Here is a 24,996-nt window from a genome sequence, read left to right as displayed (position 1 = left end):
GATTTCATGAATCTACTGATGCAACTAAACTTCAAAAAATAAACAAATCTCTGCTGAAAATACTTATTCTACAATAAAACTAAAATTAATTTTGTGGGATTTACTTCCTGGTCAGTGGAAGAGATTTTGCTCCCCAACTGACACATGGGTACATCAAAATATTAGTAATGTACTATTTCTGACTTAGAGTTAGTCTTTCTTTCTTCAGAAAGTTACAATTTCTGATCAAAGAGACAAATCTGTTCTTTGACTGCTAATATAATTGCTCTCACTGGCTAACTGGTTTTTGCACACACGTTGTGTAGTCCTTTAGCTAACCCATGTCTGATAATGTCGTTAGGAATGAGGGAGCTAATGCAGCAGACAACTGTAATTTTAAATTAATTGTGCCTCTTTGTTTTAAGGATAAATCCCAGTCATTGTGAGCCAAAACATCAGAGATCTAATCACTTTTCTTGGTTTTAGTTTGTCATAGTTTGGGAGAACAGCTCAATAATGGGGCTAGATTGTTTATTTATTTGTTTGTCAAATTTATACAATTGCCCATCTTACATAAAACGACTCTGGGCAACATATAATAAAATCATAAACTAAATGCCGTGCTTAATTTTATTGTTACCTCCTATCTTTTCATAATTTCTTGAGAGTCAATCATGGAAAGCTGTGTTACTTTAGATGTTGTGGGACAATTTAGTATTCAGCTAGTAGTTATCTTGAAATACACGTGGTATAGTAGGTGCAGTGGTTTTGTGAGTGTGCATGTGTTTATATTATTAAATAGCTGATGTACTTAACCTGCAAAACCAAACTATAGATATTAGACAATAGTGACACAGAGGAGGACCTTTTCTAAGATAGGCTGAGGGAATTGAACCCAATACAAAAGTGCTGGGAGCTGCATTTTACCTAGCAACTGTTTCTAAGTGGGACCACCGATCACTGTTCCCATGGTGGAAGAAAAGAACCTGGCAACATTGCTGAGACGAAAGACTAATGCTAGACCTAGGATGAACAGGGAGGGGGGAAAGGGCACCAAGGGCCTACAGCTGAGAGCGGGGAAGGTTTTAGGATCAATTTGGTAGTACTTGGAATGCCTGTAGCTGGGAGGGGAAAACAAAGGACCTCTGAGACTCTCAGTAAGATGGTTATTAAAAAGGGGAGGAGAAAACCAGTTCAAAGATAAAGCAGACTTTCGTGTTTAGGACAAAGATCCACTGTACCATGCAATATTTTAACAAACAGAAACCTTAATACTTATCAAAAGTAAATATTTGCATGATATGTTTGTGGTAGCATCTAAATAAAAATAGAATCCCCAAATTTTTCACACCCACTATAATCCACAGTCTATGCAGCTGACAAGAAATTACATAGTTGAAGATGTAACATCTGTCAATACAATATACAGTGTTCCCTCGATTTCCACGGGGGATGCGTTCCGAGACCGCCCGCGAAAGTCAAATTTCCGCGAAGTAGAGATGCGGAAGTAAATACACCATTTTTGGCTATGGACAGTATCACAAGCCATCCCTTAACACTTTAACCCCCTAAATTACCATTTCCTATTCCCTTAACAACCATTTACTCACCATTATTACTGGTACTCACCACTGAATAAGATACTTAGTTATCCTGATATTTATAAACATAATTATTTATTAACAATAATTATTTTTTTTGTTATTTATTTGCAAAAATTATTAGTTTGGCGATGATGTATGACGTCATCGGGTGGGAAAAACCGTGGTATAGGAAAAAAACTGAAGTATTTTTTAATTAATATTTTGAAAAACCGTGGTATAGGCTATTCGCGAAGTTCGAACCCGCGAAAACCGAGGGAACACTGTAATACAATACAATACAAAAGTAAGATAGGAAAGAAAAGATACCTGGACAGTTCCTTGTTTTAGAAGAACTTTCTGCACAGTAGTTTAATAGCCCATCGGATTTAACAAAAATTAGGCAACTGGTTGGATCCTCATTGGGTCTTCCTTTGAGAGATAGGTAGTACAATCTGATGTGACCAGAAATGAATATTAAATTTTAGGCTGACCATATTTTTTTTTAGCCCAGTGCTGGATGGTCCTCTAATCCTTTACGAAGAGTATGTATCATAAATAAAAACAAATAATTGTAGTGGCAAGTGAACTTCAATAATAAGTCAGTGTTTATTTACCTAAACCGATATGCAGAATAACCAAGGGTGGGCACAAAAACAGTGGGAAAAGAGTGACTTCTGACTTCCTCCCTGTTTCCCTGTTGACTTTGCTTGTGGGAAGCTGGCAGGGAGCATCAAAAGAATCACAATCCCATTATCATAGGGATAGCAAACATTGCAAATAAACTTGTCTGAACAATTTCAATTTTAATTCCACAGGAGTAATGGGTCCCAGATTTTTTTCATGTATTCTTTAAGGTAGTGGGTGTTGGATAACTCAATTCAGAAATTGTTAGGGTATAATGCTCTGTTGACAATACAAAAAAACAAACAAACAGATAAACATGAGTGTTATAGTTATATATAGACAGTAGATGTATTTGAATTTTATTCAAGTTGTAGCATCCAAAATATAATTTTAATTCACCTGACCTGTTTATAGTAGGATGTCAATTCTGGTGCAGAATGAGTTCTACAACCAAATCAAGGGCACCAAGATAATTATCTAATTAATTAGATCTGATTAGCTAATTAAAACTGGGGGAATGTACACACTTGTGTTTTACCAGTTGTGTTCAACTACATTTATATTATTAAATCTAGCTGTATTTACTGTATGTGTACCTCTGATTGTTGGTAGCAAGCAAATGTTTTAATAGCAGCAGATTTGGGGGAAGAAGAAGGGGTTGCGAAAAGTTGATTAGTATGTGATGTTTATCATTTATGATTGCTTTATTTCCTTGCTAATTGTCTTGTATTTTTTGACAAAACTTTAGAGGGAAAGTGTAACCAATAAAAATACATTTTCTCCAATTTTATTCCATCAGATGAAGGACTAAACCATGAATGCAAGTTGTGCAACCAGACATTTGATTCGCCTGCCAAACTCCAGTGCCATCTAATAGAGCACAGTTTTGAAGGAATGGGAGGGACATTCAAGTGTCCAGTCTGTTTTACAGGTGAGTTCTCTGATAGGATTCACTGATTGTGCACCTTGGCTTTAATTGACTCATGTATATTCTTCAGTGATATCATTTGTGCCACACAATTGAAATTGGGATTCTATCTTTCCAACATTCCTCTCACCAAATAATGTTTTTTATTTGATTGGCGGATGGGATTTGGAGAAAGGTTCCTCTTGCTATGTAGCAAATTCTTCTGCTTATTTAAAACATTAGGGGAGAATAGAGCAGTATTTTTGCTAATTTGACTCCATAACTGCATTCCTGCATGTCTAGCTTTTTGGCTAGCTTGGTACAATTACAGAAAGAAGAACTGTATTACTGTTATGTTTTTGGATCACAGTTATCCATGAAAAACTGATAAACTGCCAAGACTGTTTATTACTTATTGAAAATATGGAGAAAATAAACAGTTTTTTATATTAACACTGAGATCTGCAGGAGGCTGTTAATTGAAAACAGTCTTACTTTTATCTTTTTTTGTCTAAATCGTAGTAAGTTACGTTGTATCTTATTCATGGGGTTTTTTTTAGAAACCAGGACATGCTTAATGTCTAAATAAGACTACTTTAATGTCTAAATCAGGTTAAAAAAAACAAGTTTGGTCTAATGCAGAGGTTCCCAGCACACAGTCCATGGCCCAATACTGGTCCATGACCTGTCGGGAACCATCTGCGCAAGGGGCAGGCAAGTGTGCAAAACTTCATTTGCACATGCTTGGGAGGTAGACTGCATGCACAAAACCACCCCTTTTCCCACATTGTCACCATGGAGCCAGAAAGGTTGGGGACTATTAGTCTAGTGTAACTAGGCTAGAAACTAGGAGACCATGAGTTCCAGTCCACTTAAGGAAAATTAGGTGTGTTATTTTTCAAAATAATAAGAAACAGAAACATAGAAGATTGATGGCAGAAAAAGACCTCATGGTCCATCTAGTCTGCCCTTGATGGACCATGAGGTCTTTTTCTGCCATCAAACTTCTATGTTTCTTATTATTTTGAAAAATAACACACCTAATTTTCCTTTCTCCTCCTATTTTCCTCACAATAATAACCCTGCGAGATGGGTTGTCTGATAGAGTTACTGCCCCAAGGTCACCCAGCTTTCATTACTTAAATGGACTGGAACTCATGGTCTCCTAGTTTCTAGCCTACTTACACTAGACCAGTAGTCCCCAACCTTTAAGGGCAGGATATAAATAAATACATACTGTACATAAAAATAGTTTACACTTATTATGACTATAGTTGGGGTATGGATGGCACTGGTGTTTTACCACCAACATTGGTGATGTTTCTAGATTGTTACTGAAATAAATGTGTCACGGCGTTAGAAATGAAGGAAAATACATCTGCTATGTGCAAGTTGGTTCTTATTCTATCATTTACCATCATCAGTGACATTGTTTCAGCACAGTACTCTTAAGAAAGATGTGTCTAACCTGTGACCTATAAGCCACATGCAGCCCTAACTGGTAATGCTTGCCTTCAAGATAGTAAATATTAAATATATTATATATTTTATCTGAAGTCCAAGACAATTCTCTTCACTCAGTGCAGCCGAGGCAAGCCAAAAGGTTGGGCATCATACTCTAAAACACGGTCCTATTGATTTTGAGTTAAATGGTCATCGTACCAGTATCATAGACTACCAGGCTGAAACCAAAAAGGGTACTGTCAACACACTGTATGTGGATTCCTACACCAGACTAAAGAATGTTGATCAAATACAGTACATCTAAATGCAACACAAACAACACATGGCTATCTGGGCCCATACAGCTTGCACGTTGATTCATTATGAGTAGTCAGCATAATGACTTGCAGCTGAGTCATTCTATTGAAATATATGAAAATAAATCTTGTCTGCTTAATCACTATATAATGCATGCTGCTGTTACTCAGTGATAAGCATGGATTTGTGACTTCATTTGGTAAATCATAACTGAGTACATACCACCCTTTCAATCTAGATCTACTGCATCCCCCAAATAGAAACATAGAAACATAGAAGACTGACGGCAGAAAAAGACCTCATGGTCCATCTAGTCTGCCCTTATACTATTTCCTGTATTTTATCTTACAATGGATATATGTTTATCCCAGGCATGTTTAAATTCAGTTACTGTGGATTTACCAACCACGTCTGCTGGAAGTTTTTTCCAAGGATCTACTACTCTTTCAGTGAAATAATATTTTCTCACGTTGCTTTTGATCTTTCCCCCAACTAACTTCAGATTGTGTCCCCTTGTTCTTGTGTTCACTTTCGTATTAAAAACACTTTCCTCCTGAACCTTATTTAACCCTTTAACATATTTTAATGTTTCAATCATGTCCCCCCTTTTCCTTCTGTCCTCCAGACTATACAGATTGAGTTCATTTAAGTCTTTCCTGATATGTTTTATGTTTAAGACCTTCCACCATTCTTGTAGCCCGTCTTTGGACCCGTTCAATTTTGTCAATATCTTTTTGTAGGTGAGGTCTCCAGAACTGAACACAGTATTCCAAATGTGGTCTCACCAGCGCTCTATATAAGGGGATCACAATCTCCCTCTTCCTGCTTGTTATACCTCTAGCTATGCAGCCACGCATCCTACTTGCTTTTCCTACTGCCCGACCACACTGCTCACCCATTTTGAGACTGTCAGAAATCACTACCCCTAAATCTTTCTCTTCTGAAGTTTTTGCTAGCACAGAACTGCCAATGCAATACTCAGATTGAGGATTCCTTTTCCCCAAGTGCATTATTTTACATTTGGAAACATCAAACTGCAGTTTCCATTGCTTTGAAATTGCCTTACTTTCAGATTATTTTCAGCCTACCCAACAGTTGTCCACCAACTCTTCCTTCTGCAACCAAACTAATCCCAAACCATTTCTCCTCCCTACAATATTCAGTGCTACCAGAATAGGGACTCAATCACGCATCATTTCTAGTGAAAGAAATCCCACCTGTCAGCTTTTTACAGATCCACTTCTTTTAAAAGCAGACCTCTTGCACGATGTGAAACACAGAGACTTTCTGGATGAAACATAACCCATATATATAATTGGAAATCTAATAAGTTAAGGGCCGCATTTCTAATAGCAGTTATGCTATTGAACTTTAAATACGGTGTCCTGATGCAAGATCTATTTTCTGAAAGAGTAAAGTCAGCAGTCTGCACAGCTGTATATCATCAATAGGATGCCTTTCAGGATTGTTATTTCTACACAGAGAAAAAAAACCCTGGAAATGTTATTTCTTGTTCTTTGGCAGCACTTTGCCCAATAAAACAGAGGCAAGCCTTGCTGCTATTTCTAATTATTGCCTCCTACTTACTAGTTAAACATTTTTCCTCTGTATTATAACATTTAGTTGCTTGTGAGCACACAGGTTGCTCTAATAAGGTTTGAAGCTAGTTTGCTTTTCAACAGTGTGCCTGTCAACCATGCTGGTTTGATAATTCCCACAGTAGAGTTTTTGTTTTGTTTTGCACATTTTCTACATATAGACAAAAGCCACTAATGTTGAAGTTATATGCTGCATTTATATCAAAAGTGTGTTGTAGGCAACTTTTAATACCATTTGTGATTCTAGACTGTAAGTTTTGGCTGTGTAATAAAACATTAAAAAAACAATCCTATTTCTGTTTGTTTCCACAAATAAATTTCCCAAATAACATCAAGAACAACATTTCAGCTTGAGGCTTTATAAAATGTGTTCAAAGTATTGAAACTCTTATTCTAATAAGTATGTTGAAAATAACAACTTTTTTCTTTTGCTGATGGGGTAAATAGATGCAGCACATTAATGATAGACAATGATGTTCTAGGAGTAATATGCTATTAAATTTATACAATGTGCAGAATATTAACAAGAACTGAGAATCACCAATACTTTTTAACGTAATGAAAAATGTGATTAAAATGTATGATTCATAAGAACCCTACTTTAATTCTTTCTTTTTTGTTGGCATTCAATTAGAATTATTTTAATGATTAGGAATGGAGTCAAAGTTAAATGCCAGCATCTTTAATAAATCCTTACTCTGCCTATACAAATTAATATTGTATATGCAAACTTTTTTTAGGTCACAGTGCACCAGGCATCCATCAGAAGTCAGTGCTGCCAACCCAAACACTGCCTCTGGCATATACAATTTAATTATTAATACTATGTCTCCTAGGTAAATTGTTACACAGTCTTAGGGCCTTGTTTGTAGTCATTAAAATTGAACATGTTTATATTATTGAAACCTTTGCATTCAGTGTGTACTCAGCGTTGATCTTAAAGTATCCAAAGAGAATTTACCTGTAGTTCTGTTTCACATTTATACATATTTCCCCAATATAGCTGTGGGATATAATTTTTAACATTAATACATATCTTACAAAATTGTTTCAATACATTAACACATTTCAATGCAGGATAGAATCAACTACTTAGGCAAATGCACAAAATAGGCTTTAAAATCTGTTACTTCCAAATTTTTCAGTAGCAAGAATTTTAATGTTGAATTTTAGTGGAGTATGGTTTAATTTAAAATCGTTATGGCAAAATGGGAAAGGTACACTTCTAAATGTTTGTAATTTAAGTGTGATTTGATTATGTTTTTACCAGACATATAAGCATGGTTCTTTACAAAGAATAGAAAAGAAAATTAAGACTTGAATGTCGAGCTGAATAATCATGGCTGGTGCCTATTATAGCAACAGTATAATCAGAAATTATAGGGTGCTTTGATAATTGTACCCTTTGCAATTGCTGTGAGTAATGAGGAAATGTTTGCCGGAAAAAAAAGTCTCTCAGTATATAACAAAAAGTTCACATTTTTCTTTTTAATGTTTCCAGTATTTGTTCAAGCCAACAAATTGCAGCAACATATTTTTTCAGCCCATGGGCAGGAAGACAAGATCTACGACTGCACACAATGCCCTCAGAAGTTCTTCTTTCAAACAGAATTGCAGGTATTTTGCTTTTCTTCTGTTTGCATAGAGGGGGGCATAAATATATATTATTCATTAGATACTAATGATTAGCTAAATTGCTTCGATGTATTGGTTTCTGTGACGTTCTATGATGCTTCCTGAGAATAGGGGTAAGGAAAGATGGCTCAGAAGAAAAAAATATGGGTAGCCAGACCACAAAGTCAACCTTTTCAAGTTGTTTCCAAGAACGTTAAAGCATATAAAGGAGGTATATAAATTGGAAAATACTTTTTGTGTTTTTTAACCCCCAAACAAATCATTGCGTTTTGGAAGTTCTACCAAACTCTTTTCTGATCAGTTGCTGTTTGACAGAAACAAAACCTGAAACATTTTGGTTGCAATAGAGTTTCGGCTTGAACAATACTCATAAGGATCCTAGAGTGCTTTTACACGTCCTCTGCGTGGTCTGGCAATGCCCTGCCCACTTTCTGATCTTGCTTTCAGCTTTCCTTTCCTCCCACTATTGCCTCCCCACAAAACTATTGCCAAGACTGAAGTATACACGTGCTGTCACTGACAAAAATCCTTATCTTGGCTTTTTCATGCCATACACAGACGGTATCATCTGAAATATGCATGTTTTGGTTTGGGTAAAAAAAAACTTCCCAAAGCCAGCTGCTCTGTGCCTAGAATGGTTTGTGCATGGAACATTTTCTACATCCATCCTATAGTGTAGATTTGGAAAATCTGGATAGTTCATTTCCATTTCCCTTCTCCAATAAGGATGGTTGGAAAGCTATAGGTTTTTAGTCTCATAAAGAAGCAACTGCTGTGCATGTATCAAATTTAAATAACAGCTGTAAATCAGAAACAAAAAAGCCTTTACTCATTTCATAGAAAAAGAATTAGTAATGCTACATCCATAGGTGCCAAACTATCTGCAGGGGACATGGATAGTGTCTGTTAATCCCAAAATAGCAACATCTGGAAAATTGCAGATGAGAATGCCACAATCTCATGAGGTTACACAAGAATCCAAGTTAACAGGGTCTCACAAGATTTAACTGTTTCACCAGATACCTACCATCTTTTCTTTAAAAAAAAAATTTTTTTTGGACAACCAAATGACCGTGTGATTACTTTGTCATTTAAAATACTGTTGACTTCTCCAAGTGACATTTTTTGATACAACAAAGTGCTCCCTGGAGAGCAGTTGAAGTTGCTAATATCTTGATCCCATCCATGAAATCACTTGAAACAAGCACCATTTGTTTCACGTATTCTAAATTTCATTGTATGAATTTCTAGAGTCCTGAACACAATACTTTGAAAGCTAATATATTCTTCGTAGTAGCAGGATAAAATCTCTAATTGCTCACACCCACAAATAATTCCACATCCTACAAGCAGTTGGTATCATGTAACATTTAGATGTAACTAGTTAGATACAGTCATAAGAGAGTGGCAGGAATTTGGAAAGCACAGGAGTGACTTGCATCAGAAACATTTAAAGTGCTGCTTTTAAAATGGGTGGACTGACATCTTTGCTCCAGGAGGACATGGGTGGCACCAGCTAATGTTCCTCACTAACTCTGCACATTATGGCATATGAAGAAGGAAAAGACTACTGGATAGAACAGAAAAAGAACCAAATTTGGGGCCTGAACTGCTAGAAGGGTCATCACAGGGACAAAGAATATAGAATTTAATACAAATACATTGATTTGTTCCTTAGTTAGCCTTTATTCTCAGTAGTAGCAGGAAGAAGGTACAATATGCATTGTAACAGAGTTGTGATTTTATTGATACAAGCCCTAATTTTAATTTTGCCTTGACACAATGACTAACTGACTACTTTCATAGTCTCTAAATTTGTTCTGTTCCGGTATACATAAGATTACTTTGTTCCAGCTTCTTACTGTATCAATTATATTTATTTGATGGTAAAGACAAGTGCAGTGCATTCACACATCCAGCTTAAAGCATTTCATGTGTAAGTTAGTTGGATCAAAAATTTCCTGGAGGTGTAGAACTAAACTATAGTAATACTTTTGCTAGCTATATAATAAAATATTAAAAGTTGAGAAAGACTTAAAAATAGTGTCTTAATTATTGTGTTACTCAGTAGTTCTATTAGTTTCATAGCAATTCCCATAGCTTGAATATTTCTGATAGAATTCTTCTTATCAGGATTTCATCTTATTTCGCAGTCTTTTTCTTGAACCTAGAAAAAAGCTTTGTCCTTCATTAAAAGTAATAATGTTGAGTCAGTGCTATTTTGTTGTAAACCCACATTCTGCTTTCAGTGGGATACTATAGAGATTACACCAGAGAGAAATGGAATGGAAGAAAGTCTAAAGATTATTATGTGAAGATAGGATGTTGGTGTTTTTTTTTAAAGTGTAATTATTACTACATAGCAACTATGGATTTGCTAAGAAAAAAATTATATTTTCACCTACTGAAAATTAAGAAAATTGCATATCTAAAATTATTGAACTGCTTTTTTAGATTCAAGAATCTAGAAATAGTAATGCAGCACTTTTTTAAAAAAATAAGATGAATGTACCAAATGAGATAACATGTTGAAACTTACACATTCATAATTTACACATTATAATATATTGATGAATCTAAGCATTTAAAATTGTTATTGTATCACATTTACCTTGATGAAAAATAATAAAATACACTAAATTGGATTATTATCAATTGAATGATATTTATTCAAACAACTATTTTCTATAGCTTTTGAACTAGCCAAGAAAAACCAGCTTCAACAAAATTAGCAATGTGGCTTCCCACTTCACCTGCAGTTGATTCTAAAGGTCCTTGTGGCACATGCTTATGCTATAAATGTAAATGATAAAACACACATAATCTTAATACCACTCACTTTTCTTCCAGTGGAAAATGTGTATTGGAAACTGGCACTAGATTGTGCTATAAAAATGGCTGATAATGTTTTTGTTCATTAATGTGTGCCTCCAAACAGCCATTGTCCTTGGAAAAGAATTCAGTGCAATAGTGACTTTTAAATGAAAGGAGTTTTAGCACAAGCTTAGCAGGGACTAATTTGTATATAGTTTCTCAAGAGTTTTTTTTTCCCTCCCCTCTCAAAATTTATTCCCAACAGATGGTCTACGGTTCAAAATGTTTTGTGTATATCACTTCACTTACTGATAGGTGCAGTTTTATCTGTAATTTAGTGAAACACTGAACTGAGCTGACTAGAATTCCTGTGAAGGCCAAATAAACCAATATAGGTTAGCATTGCAAACTGGGATTATGTACAAGATCTATGAAACTAGTTTACATTTTATCATAAAATGATAGCCTTTGTGAAACCATTGCAGTCAAATTTTAGTGATGTTAATGCAGCACATGGTTACTGTTAATAATTATTCTAGCAAAGAAAGGAGCTTTAAAAAGTCAAAATTGTAGCTGTGTGTTCATAGCCCTGGCTTGTGACATGCAGTGTGCATTTTTAGAAGAAAGGAACAAAATTTCATAACAAAAAAGACTATATGCTATAAAAGAAAATGCTATACAATTTCAGCTGCTTTGGCTTAAATAGAAGTATAAATTTGTGTGTATTCCCATCTGTTGGGAATAAATGTAACACTTATCCAATACTGAATAAAACTTCTGAAAGAATAGTTTATCTTTTATGGTAAAGAAAAGATATAATTACTTTTCAAAAATTAGAAAATGCAGAGAATGATAATTTAAAACTCTTCAGTAAAGTGATACAGTACAACAAAAGGTCTTGTAAAGGCCAGATTTACAAGTAAAAACCAACAGGTTAGTTTAGGAGAAATGTGCACTAAATTGGATGTAAGCAATATTTGGCCTCTCCATATATTATTGAACTGCAATTCCCATTATCCCTCACCATTATTAATGCAAGTTAGGCCTAATAGGGGTTGCATGAGATTGAAAAGATTCTTTTAACTCAGTAATATGTTGCTAATAATAGAATTTAGAGGTTTTATTGAAACTTCTGTTTTGAAAATATCCAAGAGCGTACAAAAAACAGAAACAGCTGTTTAGGTTTATCAAATACTTTGTTCATTTGTTAGCCCACAATTTTCAATTGTTTTATTTGGCAAAAAATAAAGAAAATTTAGAAGAAAATCCATATTATAGAAAACAGCGCTATGTTTCACACACTATATACTAATTTGTAATGTGGTTTGCTTTGTTTGATATTAGTGTTTTTAGTGTCTAAAACTTTGTTTAAAATCTCAGTATATGATCCCAAGAAATTGTGGTTTATTAAATTAGAGATTGCTAAGAAAACTACCAGTATGGCTTAGTTACTACAATAAGTAGACGGAAGGTACCTGTCATGCCTGTTTTATTGCTGTATTGCATTCTTTATGCAATTTTGATATAAAATCTGTTCTAAGTTTACAAAAAAACACCCCTAAACAATTGGAGTGACATTTCAAGTGTGCTGCCATTTACAATACTATTGCTGTTGAGCTGCCACTCATTAGATTGGAAGCTGTTTGCATTTAATTTTAAAACTTAACACTACAAAAGTTTGCAGTCTGTTCTTAACAAAATACGGTAGATTATAATGGAGTTGAAATCAAGAGTACTGACCACAATATTCCTTAACAATTATTGATAAATAACATAAGGACTGGGGACTCTCAACTGAAGCAGATTAAATGTGAAGAATATATTCTTAAGGGGAAAAGGCCAAGAGTGTTTAATTTAAGTAAAATAAAGAATTAAAGTTGGCAGTGCTTGATCTCTGGGACCTATGAAAAAAATAACTGCCATTGTTTTTCAGTCCCTGAAATTCAGCTGCAACTGCACATTAGGTCAAGCCTATCTTTTGAAAAAAAATATTTAAAAGAAAGCCTATATGAATTCTAATTAATCTCAGTCATCTAAAGGGAAATGGTTTCACATAATAAGTAGCCTTATTTTATCAGAAGTCACGAGGTTGACTAAATTCTGGCCTCGTTGCTATACAATTAAATAATCAAATTGGAGTTTGCATGTAGAACATTCTTGCTGTTAATTCAGGGGCCAATGACCTTGTGTCCTAGAGATGTTTTAGATTAAAATTTGACACTAATGCCAGCTGACATTAAGGGACAAGCCACAGTAAAGGATTATGGGAACTGGAATGTCAGATTGGCTACTTCCTTTTTAACAAATATGGTTTTGTGATTTCACCCTATCAAGGTGATTTCTTCCATCTGTGATTCAGGAGATTAAAAACCGTAAAATAGTGAGGTTTGCAGATCATGAATCTGCTCAAAACCTCTTCAATTACTGAAACTGAATTTAGAGATAGGAAAAAAGTGTATGTGTTTGTGTGTGTTTGAAGCTTCTTCTAAGTTTCACTTAATTCCTGGTGACAATATATGGACAGCTGGCAATACTAGAGAAAGTGCAATGGTACCTCTACTTATGAACTTAATTCGTTCCGTTACCAGGTTCTTAAGTAGAAAAGTTTGTAAGAAGCAGCAATTTTTCCCATAGGAATCAATGTAAAAGCAAATAATACGTACGGTTGGGGAAACCACAGGGAGGGTGGAGGCCCTGTTTCCTCCCAGGGGATTCCTAGAGAGGCCCCATGGAGGCTTCTGCCCACCTTTTCTGGCCCTGTTTCCTCCCAGGAAATTCCTAGAGGGGCCCACATAGGCTTCTCCCTGCCTTTTCCAGCCCTGTTTCCCCCAGGAGATTCCTAGAGGGGCCAACGGAGGCTTCTCCCTGCCTTTTCTGGTTACAGTTTCGGAGGCTCGGGTTTGTAAGTGGAAAATGGTTCTTGAGAAGAGGCAAAAAAATCTTGAACACTTGATTCTTATCTAGAAAAGTTCATAAGTAGAAGCGTTTGTAGGTAGAGGTACCACTGTATTTGCTACTGTCTCTTTCCCTTTCTGTAGGCCTTCAATTTTTGGTGGTCTCCTATCCAGGATCAACTACATCCAAACTTATTTAACTTTTTCAAGTTTAGCCAAAGATGGTTTGGTGCTGCCTCTACTGGGGATAGTGATGTGCTATCTTCCTAGCTGTCCTTGTTTCCATTTCCCCCAATAGTTAAAATGTAGTTTGGTATGAAAGAAATAGATTTGGAGAAATATTTCTTCTTTGTACTATTTTTTTCTTTTAAATCATATTTTAAAATTTTAATGCTTAAGAAAAGAATGCTTTAGATTCCTTCTACTGCTACTTTTCTCCCCTGGGGACTGAAGGATTTTACAGCTATATTAGTCTTTCATAAGGTAATTCTTTCCTGAAAAAGAAACTTCCTGGTCTAGAGTGTGTGAACTCAACCTGTCTTTGATTGGCCTATTCAAATGTAATCACTCCCAGTGGGTAGGTGGTTCATTAGTCCATGAATATTTATAGCTCTTTGTAAAATACACTACATCAGACTTGTCACAGCTACATTCTCATAGTACCAAAAAGTATGTAAAATGATTAAATAGCTTGGCTATGTCGACATAGACAATTGAAATATTTTTCTCCCTACAGGGACAGTTGTAATCAGGTATAAAGTAACCCTTCTTTTCTTCAAAGGCTCTAAATATTGTTTAGATGTTATGTCATTTAATTTCCCTATACTTTGGAAAAAATCAGCGTCACATGTCATTTTGTAATCTGGATAATATTCAGTAAGTAATTGCACAGATAGCAGTCAATGTACGTGTGCTTTTGTAAAAATCACTGTGCTGTACACTGTACTGTAAAGGGAAACTTTTGTTTATGTTATTATATTTTTAGCCTACTTTTCAAGGGAGGAAAATGTTTTCCATTATGGCTGAAATGAATGAACTTTTATGCATAATATTGAGAGGAAATATGAGACAGTCATTACAGCAGATTTACATTTTATAATGGCTTATAGGTTTTCTTAAAAAAAACAAAAAAAAAAGAGTGCCAGAAAATCAAAATAGTTTGCATTATGGCAAATGTTCAGTTGAGATGTTCAGAAGGAAAGATTTAAGTCCACCAAATTCATACAGACCTTGTCACTCAAACTGTATTCCTCAACTTAGTAATAAAAGATTCTGTTATACTGATTAACTATGTACTGTCTTCAAGACATAATTTATATCTAGCATTATCAACTTTCTTCTCATTCATTCATAGTTGGGAATATCGTTTAACTGTTCCAGTATTTGTTTTAAAGTATTCCAATAAGATAAATATGTGAGGAGTCATAGTGAAGTATTTTATTTGTCAATTTTTATTTTTAAAAACCCTAAAATTTCCAACTTAAATCATTTATTTTATGTTTGTAATTATTCCACAAACCAATTTAGAGAGTGCCCTTCACTGTACATTAAAAAGCTGCAAGTTCATTTTCTCACTTGAGGGTTTGGGGGTTTATGTTCTCATTTCAACTTCTCATGATTTTGTAACAATTTTACTACTTATTACATAGTAGAAAATAGTTTCTGTGTGTATATATGTACGTATGTATGCATGAATATATATGTATGTGTGTTCATCAAAATGAATATAATCTTCCCATTTCTTAATGATCAGTTTAGTATCTCTACACCATGAAAGATTAGTTTTAAAGTAGAAAAATGTTATCACCATTGAGGATTGTATTTCCCACAGCAACTGCAAATACGAATGCTAATTAGTGAAACCAGTTGAAGGATAAGGTATAATAACCATTATATTCTGCAAAAAATAAATAGGATTTCTGATAAATTAATACATGGGCAGTGGGGTTTGAATTTGTAGTCCAAAACACAAGTATACCTGAAGGTCAGTTCATATTCTATGGAGTTAATAATGTCATTATTCCAATATACCAGTGATCTCCATCCTTTCAACCTTGGTGGCCCAGTGTGTGTGTGGTGGGGGGTGAGTTACAGGCATGCATACACATGCACAGCTTCATTGGTGTGGGCACAGATGACCTCCATCTCCAAGTGGAGCTTCATAGGGGAGGGCAAGGGCCCAATGCTGTACAAGCGGAGCTTTGTGTACACGCTTGCCCATCGCTAGCACTGTCTGGTTTTGAACAGACAAGAACCTGGTAGTGGGCTAAAGCCCAAGGATAAGGGACCCACGCAGTATATAGCTCAGTGATGGCTAACCTTTTCCAGACTGTAGCCAAGGCACACCCAAACTCCCAAAATGCCCCGTCCCCTATGCATCTCCCTGCATGCACACAAACCCATGCATGCACAGCAGAAACCCAATGATCAGCTGGCTGGTGGGAGGTGCACACACATACGTGGTGGAGCTGAACTAGGTGATGGCTCATGTGCCCACAGAGAGGATGCTGGGTGCCACCTGTGGCACACGTGTCATAGGTTTACCGTTACGGCTATAGCTATTCCAAGTTGCACTTTACGGCTATAGCTATTTCACGTTGCACTTTAAATTCAGTCACTACCAACAAAGACACAAAGCAAGACTCTGAAAACCTACCTATGTCGCCAGGCATGGGGTAATTGATGTATTCCCTTGTTGACTAGTAAGAATTATGTGTGGTATGATTGGGTGGTATTGACTGTTTTTAAATGATAGTGGGGTTTTAGCTTTAGTTTTTAATTATTGGATTTGTATATTGTTTATTGTTGTTGTGAGCCGCCCTGAGTCTTCGGAGAGGGGCGGCATACAAATCTAATGAATTATTATTATTATTATTATTATTATTATTATTATTATTATTATATCAGTACAACACAGCAAACGAGATCACTATGCTGGATTTCGTATTTCATCACCAGTCGGGCGCTTCCCAAGCACCTAGGACTGCGTGATGTAGCGGTGAATTATGTTTGCCAATCCCAGTAAAGCGGCCTTTTGCAATTGACAGATGGAGATTTTGTCAATTCCAATGGTTTTCGAATGTCCGCTGAGATCCTTTGGTACTGCGCCCAGCGTGCCAAGTACCACTGGGACCACTTTCACGGGTTTATGCCAGAGTCATTGCAGCTCGATTTTTAGATCTTCGTATTTCACTAATTTCGCTAGCTGCTTCTCCTCAATTCTGCTGTCTCCTGGGATTGTGATGTCGATGATCCATACTTTCTTTTTCTCCACGATCACAATGTCTGGTGTGTTATGCTTCAGAATTCGGTCAGTCTGAAGTCGGAAGTCCCACAGTAGTTTTGCTTGCTCATTTTTGACCACTTTTTCAGGCTTAGGATCCCACCAGTTCTTTGCCACTGGTAAATGGTAGTTGTTGTTGTTGTTGTTGTTGTTGTTGTTGTTATTATTATTATTATTATTATTATTATTATTATTATTATTATTTAGCTGTTTCTGCCAAAGGGAATTTGTATCATGAAAATCATTAAGTTAATCATGCCTTTCTTCACATAAGTAATTAGTGAGGTTTTTTTTTTAAATGGTATGTCGGGAAAAAAATAATTATGGCACTGAAAAAGCTGCTTCACATATGAATATGTTTTTGAAATCGTCTTTGCTTTGCTTACCAATATATGACTACTGGTGGGTGGCATAAGCTCCATTCAACAACTTATTGTTAGTCAATTCTCTTGTAACTAGAAGTTGTCCTTACATTACATTATTGTTCATCTGATCAAGAGTTGAAAATAAATTACTGCTATTTTTAAAAGCCAGAAATACTTTGGACTAGTTCCGTCTCTCTCCCTTTCTGCTAATCCAATTCTAACTCCTTCATGGATAACCTTAATGATGGAAGCACTTTAATGTAAGATTGTTTTGTATTTTTCTGACATTTAGAAGCAATTATAATAATGTGTTGAGCAGTAGCCCAAGAATCTTGAACTTTCCATGAGACTGAGGACAGTCCTGGCCACATTCATTCTTTTTCACTAATTACATTATCTTAATTAAATTATCAGTGAAAGAAGCTCTAGGGTCCGTCTTTTGACTTGAAATTACAGAAATTGAAATCCAACCTGCTAGAGAGGATGAAGTTCAAAAAACTGAAAGAAGATTTTACCCTATACTAACGGCTCTTCAAAATTCTTTTCCAAAATAGTTGTTTGGAAAATTGGGAAGATGACTTCTCTGAATTATTTCCCCCCCCCCCAGCTTATTAAGGATAGTTTACTGTTAAGTTAAAAAGGCACAATTTTCTTTAAATGGATTTGAAATGGGAGACCCACAATGGTGGAAGAAAAGATTTTATTTTGTTTAATCACAGAAATAGTACGGAAAGTTATATCCTTTCAGCCCCCAAAAGCCTTAGTCGGGCACGGCGACAAGATATCCAATTTACATGTCTCCTCTGTAGTAAAATTCAAAACTGCTAAAATAGGCCAATTATAAAATATACATTCTTGTTTGCTGTGCAATTAAGCAGAGGAATTCACTTAGCTAAGCGGATACATTATCTGAAATGTAGTATTTCCAGACTATAAGATAACTCAGACTTAATAAAGAAAAGTATGTTTATTATGTGCCACTTCAAATGTAAAAGTTTATTTCAGTTCAAAACAAGCATAAGAAAACGTTAGGATCTTGAATCCTCCAAAACATACAAACTATATGATTATATGCTAAGGCACACAAAACCTGTTACATTCCCACTGAAGTGGTATCTATCTATTTGAATTTGCAAGGTTTTGAACCACAAGGTTTTCAGGAGCTGGGCAAATAACAGGAGCTCATTCCATCACACTGCATTTGGGTCTTTAACCTAGGCTGTTAACTTTCCTGCTAATAAGCTCAATGCCTTTAACTGTTGAGCCATCAGGCCCCTATCAACAATAATACATAACAATAATAAATGTGTTGGTACAATTCAGGGGTGAGATTCAAAATTTTCACCTGCTAGTTCTATGGGCATAGCAGGGGAAGGATACTTGAAAATCTCCATTCCCATCCCACTCAAGGGAAGGATATTGCAAAATCTACATCTCCAACCCCTCTGGGGTCAGCCACTGGTGGTACAGTGATACCTCATCTTACGAACTTAATTGGTTCTGGGACGAGGTAAAGGTGAAAAGTTTGTAAGACGAAACAATGTTTCCCAAAGGGATCAATGGAAAAGTGATTAATGCGTGCAAGCCCAAAACTCACCCCTTTTGCCAGCCGAAGCGCCCGTTTTATTATTATTATTATTATTATTATTATTATTATTATTATTATTATTATTTATTAGATTTGTATGCCGCCCCTCTCCGGAGACTCGGAGCGGCTGCTGGGATTCCCCTGAGGCTCCCCTCCATGGGAAACCCCACCTCCGGACTTCTGTGTTTTGTGATGCTGCAGGGGAATCCCAGATTGGGTTTCCCAGTGAGGGAACCTCAGCAAAATTGCAGCATCACAAAAACACGGAAGTTCTCGAAATCCCACCTCCGGACTTCCATGTTTTTGTGATGCTGCAATTTCGGTGAGGCTCCCCTCACCGGGAAACCCCACCTCCGGACTTCCGTTGCCAGCGAGGTGCCCATTTTTGCACTGCTGGGATTCCCCTGCAGTTTCGCAAAAACACAGAAGTCCAGAGGTGGGGTTTCCCATGGAGGGGAGCCTCAGGGGAATCCCAGCAGTGCAAAAACGGGCGCTTTGCTGACAACAGAAGTCCGGAGGCGGGGCATCCCAGTCACGGCGTCTTGGGTTTGTAAGGTGAAAACAGTTTGGAAGAAGAGGCAAAAAAATCTTAAACCCCGGGTTTGTATCTCGAAAAGTTTGTATGAAGAGGAGTTTGTAAGACGAGGTATCACTGTATTTGTCAATTCTCTGAACTACTCAAAATTTCCACTACTGGTTCTCCGGAATCTGCTGAATGTAACCCCTGGTACAACCCCAAAACAATTGGAGCACCACTTGAACATGAATACGGAGAGGGGCGGCATACAAATCCAAATAATAATAATAATAATAATAATAATAATAATAATAATAATAACAACAATAATAATAATAATAATAATAATCAGTACTGAAAAATTCACAATCAGCCAATTGCAAAAGGCAACTTTACTTGAAACAATTTACATTCTGCAATGATACTCTAATACCATCAAATATCTACATCTGCCTTGAGCTGAGAAGAAGAAAAGCATGCACTGGCAGATTATTTGAAATAAAGTCAAGAACATTTATTAATTGAAGTACAGAACAAAAATCTATTGAAGATCCAACAGACGGAAAAAGAATACAGAAAAAATGTGATAAAATCAACAATGGAGAATTGGCAAAATAAAGCATTATATGGCCAATTTCTGGAAAAAAATAGAAGACAAAGTGGACAGTGAAAAAACGTGGTTCGCACAAATGCCATAAGGGCAAAAATTGATAAATCCTCAAATGATGCTAAATGCAGATTGTGCAAGGAAGCTGATGAAATTGTGGACTATGTGTTCAGCTGCTGCAAGAAAATCGCACAGACTGATTACAAATTATGGCACAACCCTGTTACACAAATGATCCACTGGAATTTATGCAAAAACTGTAATATCCATACCGTTACAAACTGGTGTGAACACAAGCCTGAAAAAGTCGCTGAAAATCAGATGGTCAAGATTTTGTGGGATTTTCGTATACAAACAGACAAGGTACTGGTGCATAATACACCAGACATCATGGTGGTTAAGAAAAACAAGGTGATTAGCATCAACATCGTAGTACCAGGTGATAGCAAGGTCAATGAAAAGGAACACAAAAAAAATCACAAAATACTTAAGGACTTAAGGACTTAAAAATCAAAATTCAACAGTTATGGCACAGACCAGTAGTGGTGATTCCAATGGTGATTGGATTCCACTGGTGATTAGACAGTAGGTGCTGTCCCCAAAGCACTGGAATTACATGTAAAACAGCTCAAAAATCAACAAAATCACAACCACACTGCTTGGTTCTGCACGTATACTTTGAAAATACATTATGATGTCCTAGGCCCCTGGGTAGGGCTCGTCTAGTAATCAGTGCCAAATCCGGTGAAACAGCTGACTGCTGTGATACAATTGGGATAATGACAATAACAACAACAAACAACAAACAAACACAGTCTTAGATGCTTGGGAAATGTTTGACTTGTGATATTGCGATACAAAATCTAGCATATCAACCTCGTTTGCTGTGTATTACTGTTTTTTTGTGAATAGAATGATGATGATGATGATGATGCAACTGGTTCTCATCATGACATTTTGTGCACATTCCCTTGTGCAAATTCACTTCCGTGCCTGCTCATAAGGTGGTTTCAGCCTGAAACACAGCTGAGGAGCTGCTCAGCTGTGCTTCGGCCAAAAGAAGAAAGGTTGGTATTAAACCGGTGGCAAATGAGAAGGCTTTTTTCAAACCAGAGGATGAGGGGAAGCCATCCAATCACTGAAAAAGATGGCGCACACCGACCAGCAGAAACCAAACTGGATCCATGACACCATCTTCATGTCACCAGTGGGTCACTAATGGTTCAGACCAGGAGGAACCTACCCTTGCTGCCTACTCACAATGACTCTGGGAAACTCACAAACATTAAACAAAAATTGACAATAAAATAAATAAAAGATAAAAATGAAAGAAAGCAAGTGTGATGAAGTGAGGGGTATGTCTCTACTTTGCCAAAAGCCTGAATGATACCACTCTCAAGTATTTTGTTCTCCAAAGGGAGTGTTTATCAGGGAGTATTTATAACTATATTGGGCAAAATCCTCTGAATTTATAGATACTTTCTTCATGAGTGAGTGACATCAGCCTCCTTAGAAGCATGTTTTTATTATAAATTAAAAGTGGAGCAGCAGCAATAGAAACATCATTAAGATTCATCCCATTCCTGAAATGGGGGTGGGGGTAATTTAGCTGCTGTTTTCATAGAAGAGTTGTTACACATTTTGGCGGGGGGGGAAAGTATATTACTTTTGTTGACAAGCATTTGTTAAAGCAAGGCATTTTCAGAATAGAACCTGTGTATAGGTGGCATTCCCATTTGTAGCCTTTATTGTAATACTTGGTGGCAAGTCTATAGCTAGTAACAGTCTCTGCCCGGCAGCTATGAAGGAGCAAGATTCCATTGTTCATGAGAGAGTGGTGCTCGGTGTAAAAACCTGGGATGTGGAAGGCAAGATGAATCATGCTTAAAAGCAGTGCTTGCGGTGCTGTCATTTAGAACAGGAACACTGAAGCTTTAAACGAAAGTGAAAGACAGGATAAACGCCCCCTTTTAAAAGTGGGGAAATTCTTAAACTGCCTAAAACAATAAATCTTCGCCATTGATGACTTTGCTGAGGGCAAGACAATTTGGCAGAGGACTCCTCTCCCTTGAGATGAGAGGCATAGGATTGTTTTAAAAATGTAAATAGAGTTACAGGAAGGCAGAATCTGACAGAGCGCTAGGAAAAGAAAAAATATTCCGAGCTGGAAGAGCAGTTCCAACAGCAGAACCAGTTTCCAAGAGAAGTAGTGGACTCCCCTGCACAAGATACCTGCAAGATTGTCCTCTGTCTTTGACACTTCATCTTGATTCCTGCAGTGAACAGGGAGTTGGACTTAAATCTTCATTCAGGGACTTTATGAATCTGGAATTTTTAAAGACATTAAAACTTTATTATTATATATTATATGAATAACGTGTGCCAAAAAATCCTCAATCTGGAGTCTTTCAAATTATATTACTCAAACTGCAGCATCAATAGTCTCTGATCAGCAGGCATGCTAGCGACCAATGATGGGTTGCTACTGGTTCGGATTGGTTCTTTAGAACCGATAGCAGAAAGTTACCGCTGCTCATCGAACTGGTAGTGATGACCAGCGGTCCACGCTCCAAAGCAGTCATCTTGTCACCATGGCTTGAAAAGAAACCCTGTGCACATGTGCAAAAGCTTAGGGTCATTGCTGGGTGTTTTGTGCAGCGTGATAGGGGCAAAACACATACTCCTGTCGCATTGCGAACCAGTAGGGAAGGTAAGTGGAACCCACCTCTGCTAGGGATGATAGGAATTGTCATTTAATACATCTGGAGAATGCTTGGTTCAGGAAGAAACTACAGTGGTGCCTCTACTTAAGAATTTAATTTGTTCTGTGACCAGGTTCTTAAGTAGAAAAGTTTGTAAGTAGAAGCAATTTTTTCCATAGGAATCAATGTAAAAGAAAATAATGCATGAAAACCCATTAGGAAGGAAATAAAAGCTTGGAATTTGGATGGGAGGAGGAGGAAGATGAAGAGGACAGTCGCTGCCCAGAGAGAAGGGGGCATTTCTTTTTTCTGGGCGCTGTCAGAGGTTTATTTCCCCTCTGAGCGCCCAGAGAAAGGAAAATGCTCTCTTCTTTCTGGACTGCCAAAGCCTCCTTAAGTGCCATCAAAAGGCTCCTCTGGCAGCCCAGAAAAGCCCGAGATGGCTGGGATTAAAGGGGGAATGGCTGGAAACTGGCCGGGCCTTCATGCCGCTCTCAAATTTCCTGGGAAATTTTTCCAGGCTCAGGTTCTTAAGTAGAAAATGGTTCTTAAGAAGAGGCAAAAAAATATTGAACACCCGGTTCTTACCTAGAAAAGTTCTTAAGTAGAGGCATTCTTAAGTAAAGGTACCATTGTGTAAACATCACGAAGAAAAAGGCTGAGCCTGGCTATACTCTTAGTATAGAATTTTATATTTTGAAATTCAATCTTTTTTACATATATTTCTAAACAACTCAGATATAGTTGTTCTGTCTAGAACTATTAGGGTATGTAAACATAAACTCTTTCTACAATAGAACCTTTGTTGGTTTTTGCTACTTTGCTGCATTCCAAGCCCGTCTTGGAAGGATTGGAGAGTGCAAATGATTTGACCTGAAACCCCCCTCCCCCTTTGCATGTTTTATGCTTGACCTTTCTGTTGCCCTTTTCTGATAAATACCACCTTTACCCATATTATCTTATACATGTCTGTTCAAAAGCAAACTCCTTGAGTTCACTGGGAAATATTCCAGACTTCACTATATAGAAGACTGCAGCCTTCATTTATTGTGCATGGATTACCATTTTAATTTGGATAGTGGTGGTTTTTTTGTAATAGAATTATTACCTGTCTTCATGCTATGGGAAATGAATGCTTCAGCCAGGCATATATATTAACTAACGCCTATTTATACACGCTGAGAGCCTAAAAGAAGAAAATGTGAGTTCTTGTCAAAACCAGAAGTAGAACATAGCTTGATGACTTTGGGCAATCCTTTCTCTCAGTCCTAAATATTTCAAAATTACAAGTTCCATCATTCCCTTGCAATATAATTCAGCAATATAAGGAAAGCCACTGCCCATCCTCCTCTAAGACATTAGGCAAAATAGATCCCCAGCATAATCTGTGGGCAGGGACCAGCAATACAGATAGAGTTACAAGTGATTATTTTCACCTAAGATTTCAGCCTACTGCTTAGAAAGAACTTAATCTCTTTTCCTGGGAACTAATTTTCTTTTCGACAACAGATCATCAGATGGGCAATAAGTGCACTTAAGTCATAGAGAAGGTCTCTGTCTTTACTTTCTTTCCCCCTTCTCTCTAAGTATACATTGTACCGTATAGTGAAATGCTGTACCATTAGATATTAAGAGTACATTTTGCTTTGTTTCAAGTTTGTCAAGGTGAAAGGTGATGGTGCAGGAAAATGGGACTGTATATTTGCTGTGACAGAGACAATAAGAACTCACTCCCATGCTCAGTTATAATTCATGACTATACTGGTGGGAAGTCCTTATCCCTCTGTGGAGTTAATGCATCTCTACTGTAGCCTGCTGAGAGCACCCTGCCTTCCCTCCCACCATCTGTGCCTTCACTTGCATGCCGCTGCCGATTCTCTTTACGGTGAGATCTCTTGGTGTTAAAACTGTCAGACTACTTCTACTTGGCAGAAGTGGCTTGATGATCTCTATCAATGTTAAATTGTTGCCTAAATTGAAAAAGGGCTGGGAGAAAGATTTATTACGGGCCAATTGTTCCAATGAGCTTTTATGCATCTTTCAAACTGATTCTCTGAGTTTGGAAGTCTCTAATTTACTTTGTTTGGGGGGGGGGGGGTTGCCAAATATACATGCAGTAAACGGAGATAGATTAGGGGA

The 24,996-nt window shown here is 36.8% G+C and overlaps 1 protein-coding gene across 9 annotated transcripts in view; it reads left to right on the top strand.

Annotated features, from left to right (window-relative positions):
* The window catches only part of ZNF521 (zinc finger protein 521), a 378,383-nt gene that overhangs the window by 324,530 nt on the left and 28,857 nt on the right, over positions 1 to 24,996 (top strand). For 8 of the 9 annotated variants that reach the window (XM_070747664.1, XM_070747658.1, XM_070747654.1 and 5 more), the window contains 2 exons: positions 2,986 to 3,117; positions 7,954 to 8,069. In XM_070747664.1, the coding sequence (XP_070603765.1) occupies positions 2,986 to 3,117; positions 7,954 to 8,069 (248 nt within the window). Of the gene's footprint in view, positions 1 to 2,985; positions 3,118 to 7,953; positions 8,070 to 24,996 lie in introns of those variants that run through there. The other variant, XM_070747656.1, reaches the window with a different exon arrangement.

The sequence above is a fragment of the Erythrolamprus reginae genome, chromosome 3, assembly GCF_031021105.1.
Source record: "Erythrolamprus reginae isolate rEryReg1 chromosome 3, rEryReg1.hap1, whole genome shotgun sequence".
NCBI lineage: Eukaryota > Metazoa > Chordata > Lepidosauria > Squamata > Dipsadidae > Erythrolamprus > Erythrolamprus reginae.
This window is presented reverse-complemented; position numbering and strand designations above follow the sequence as displayed.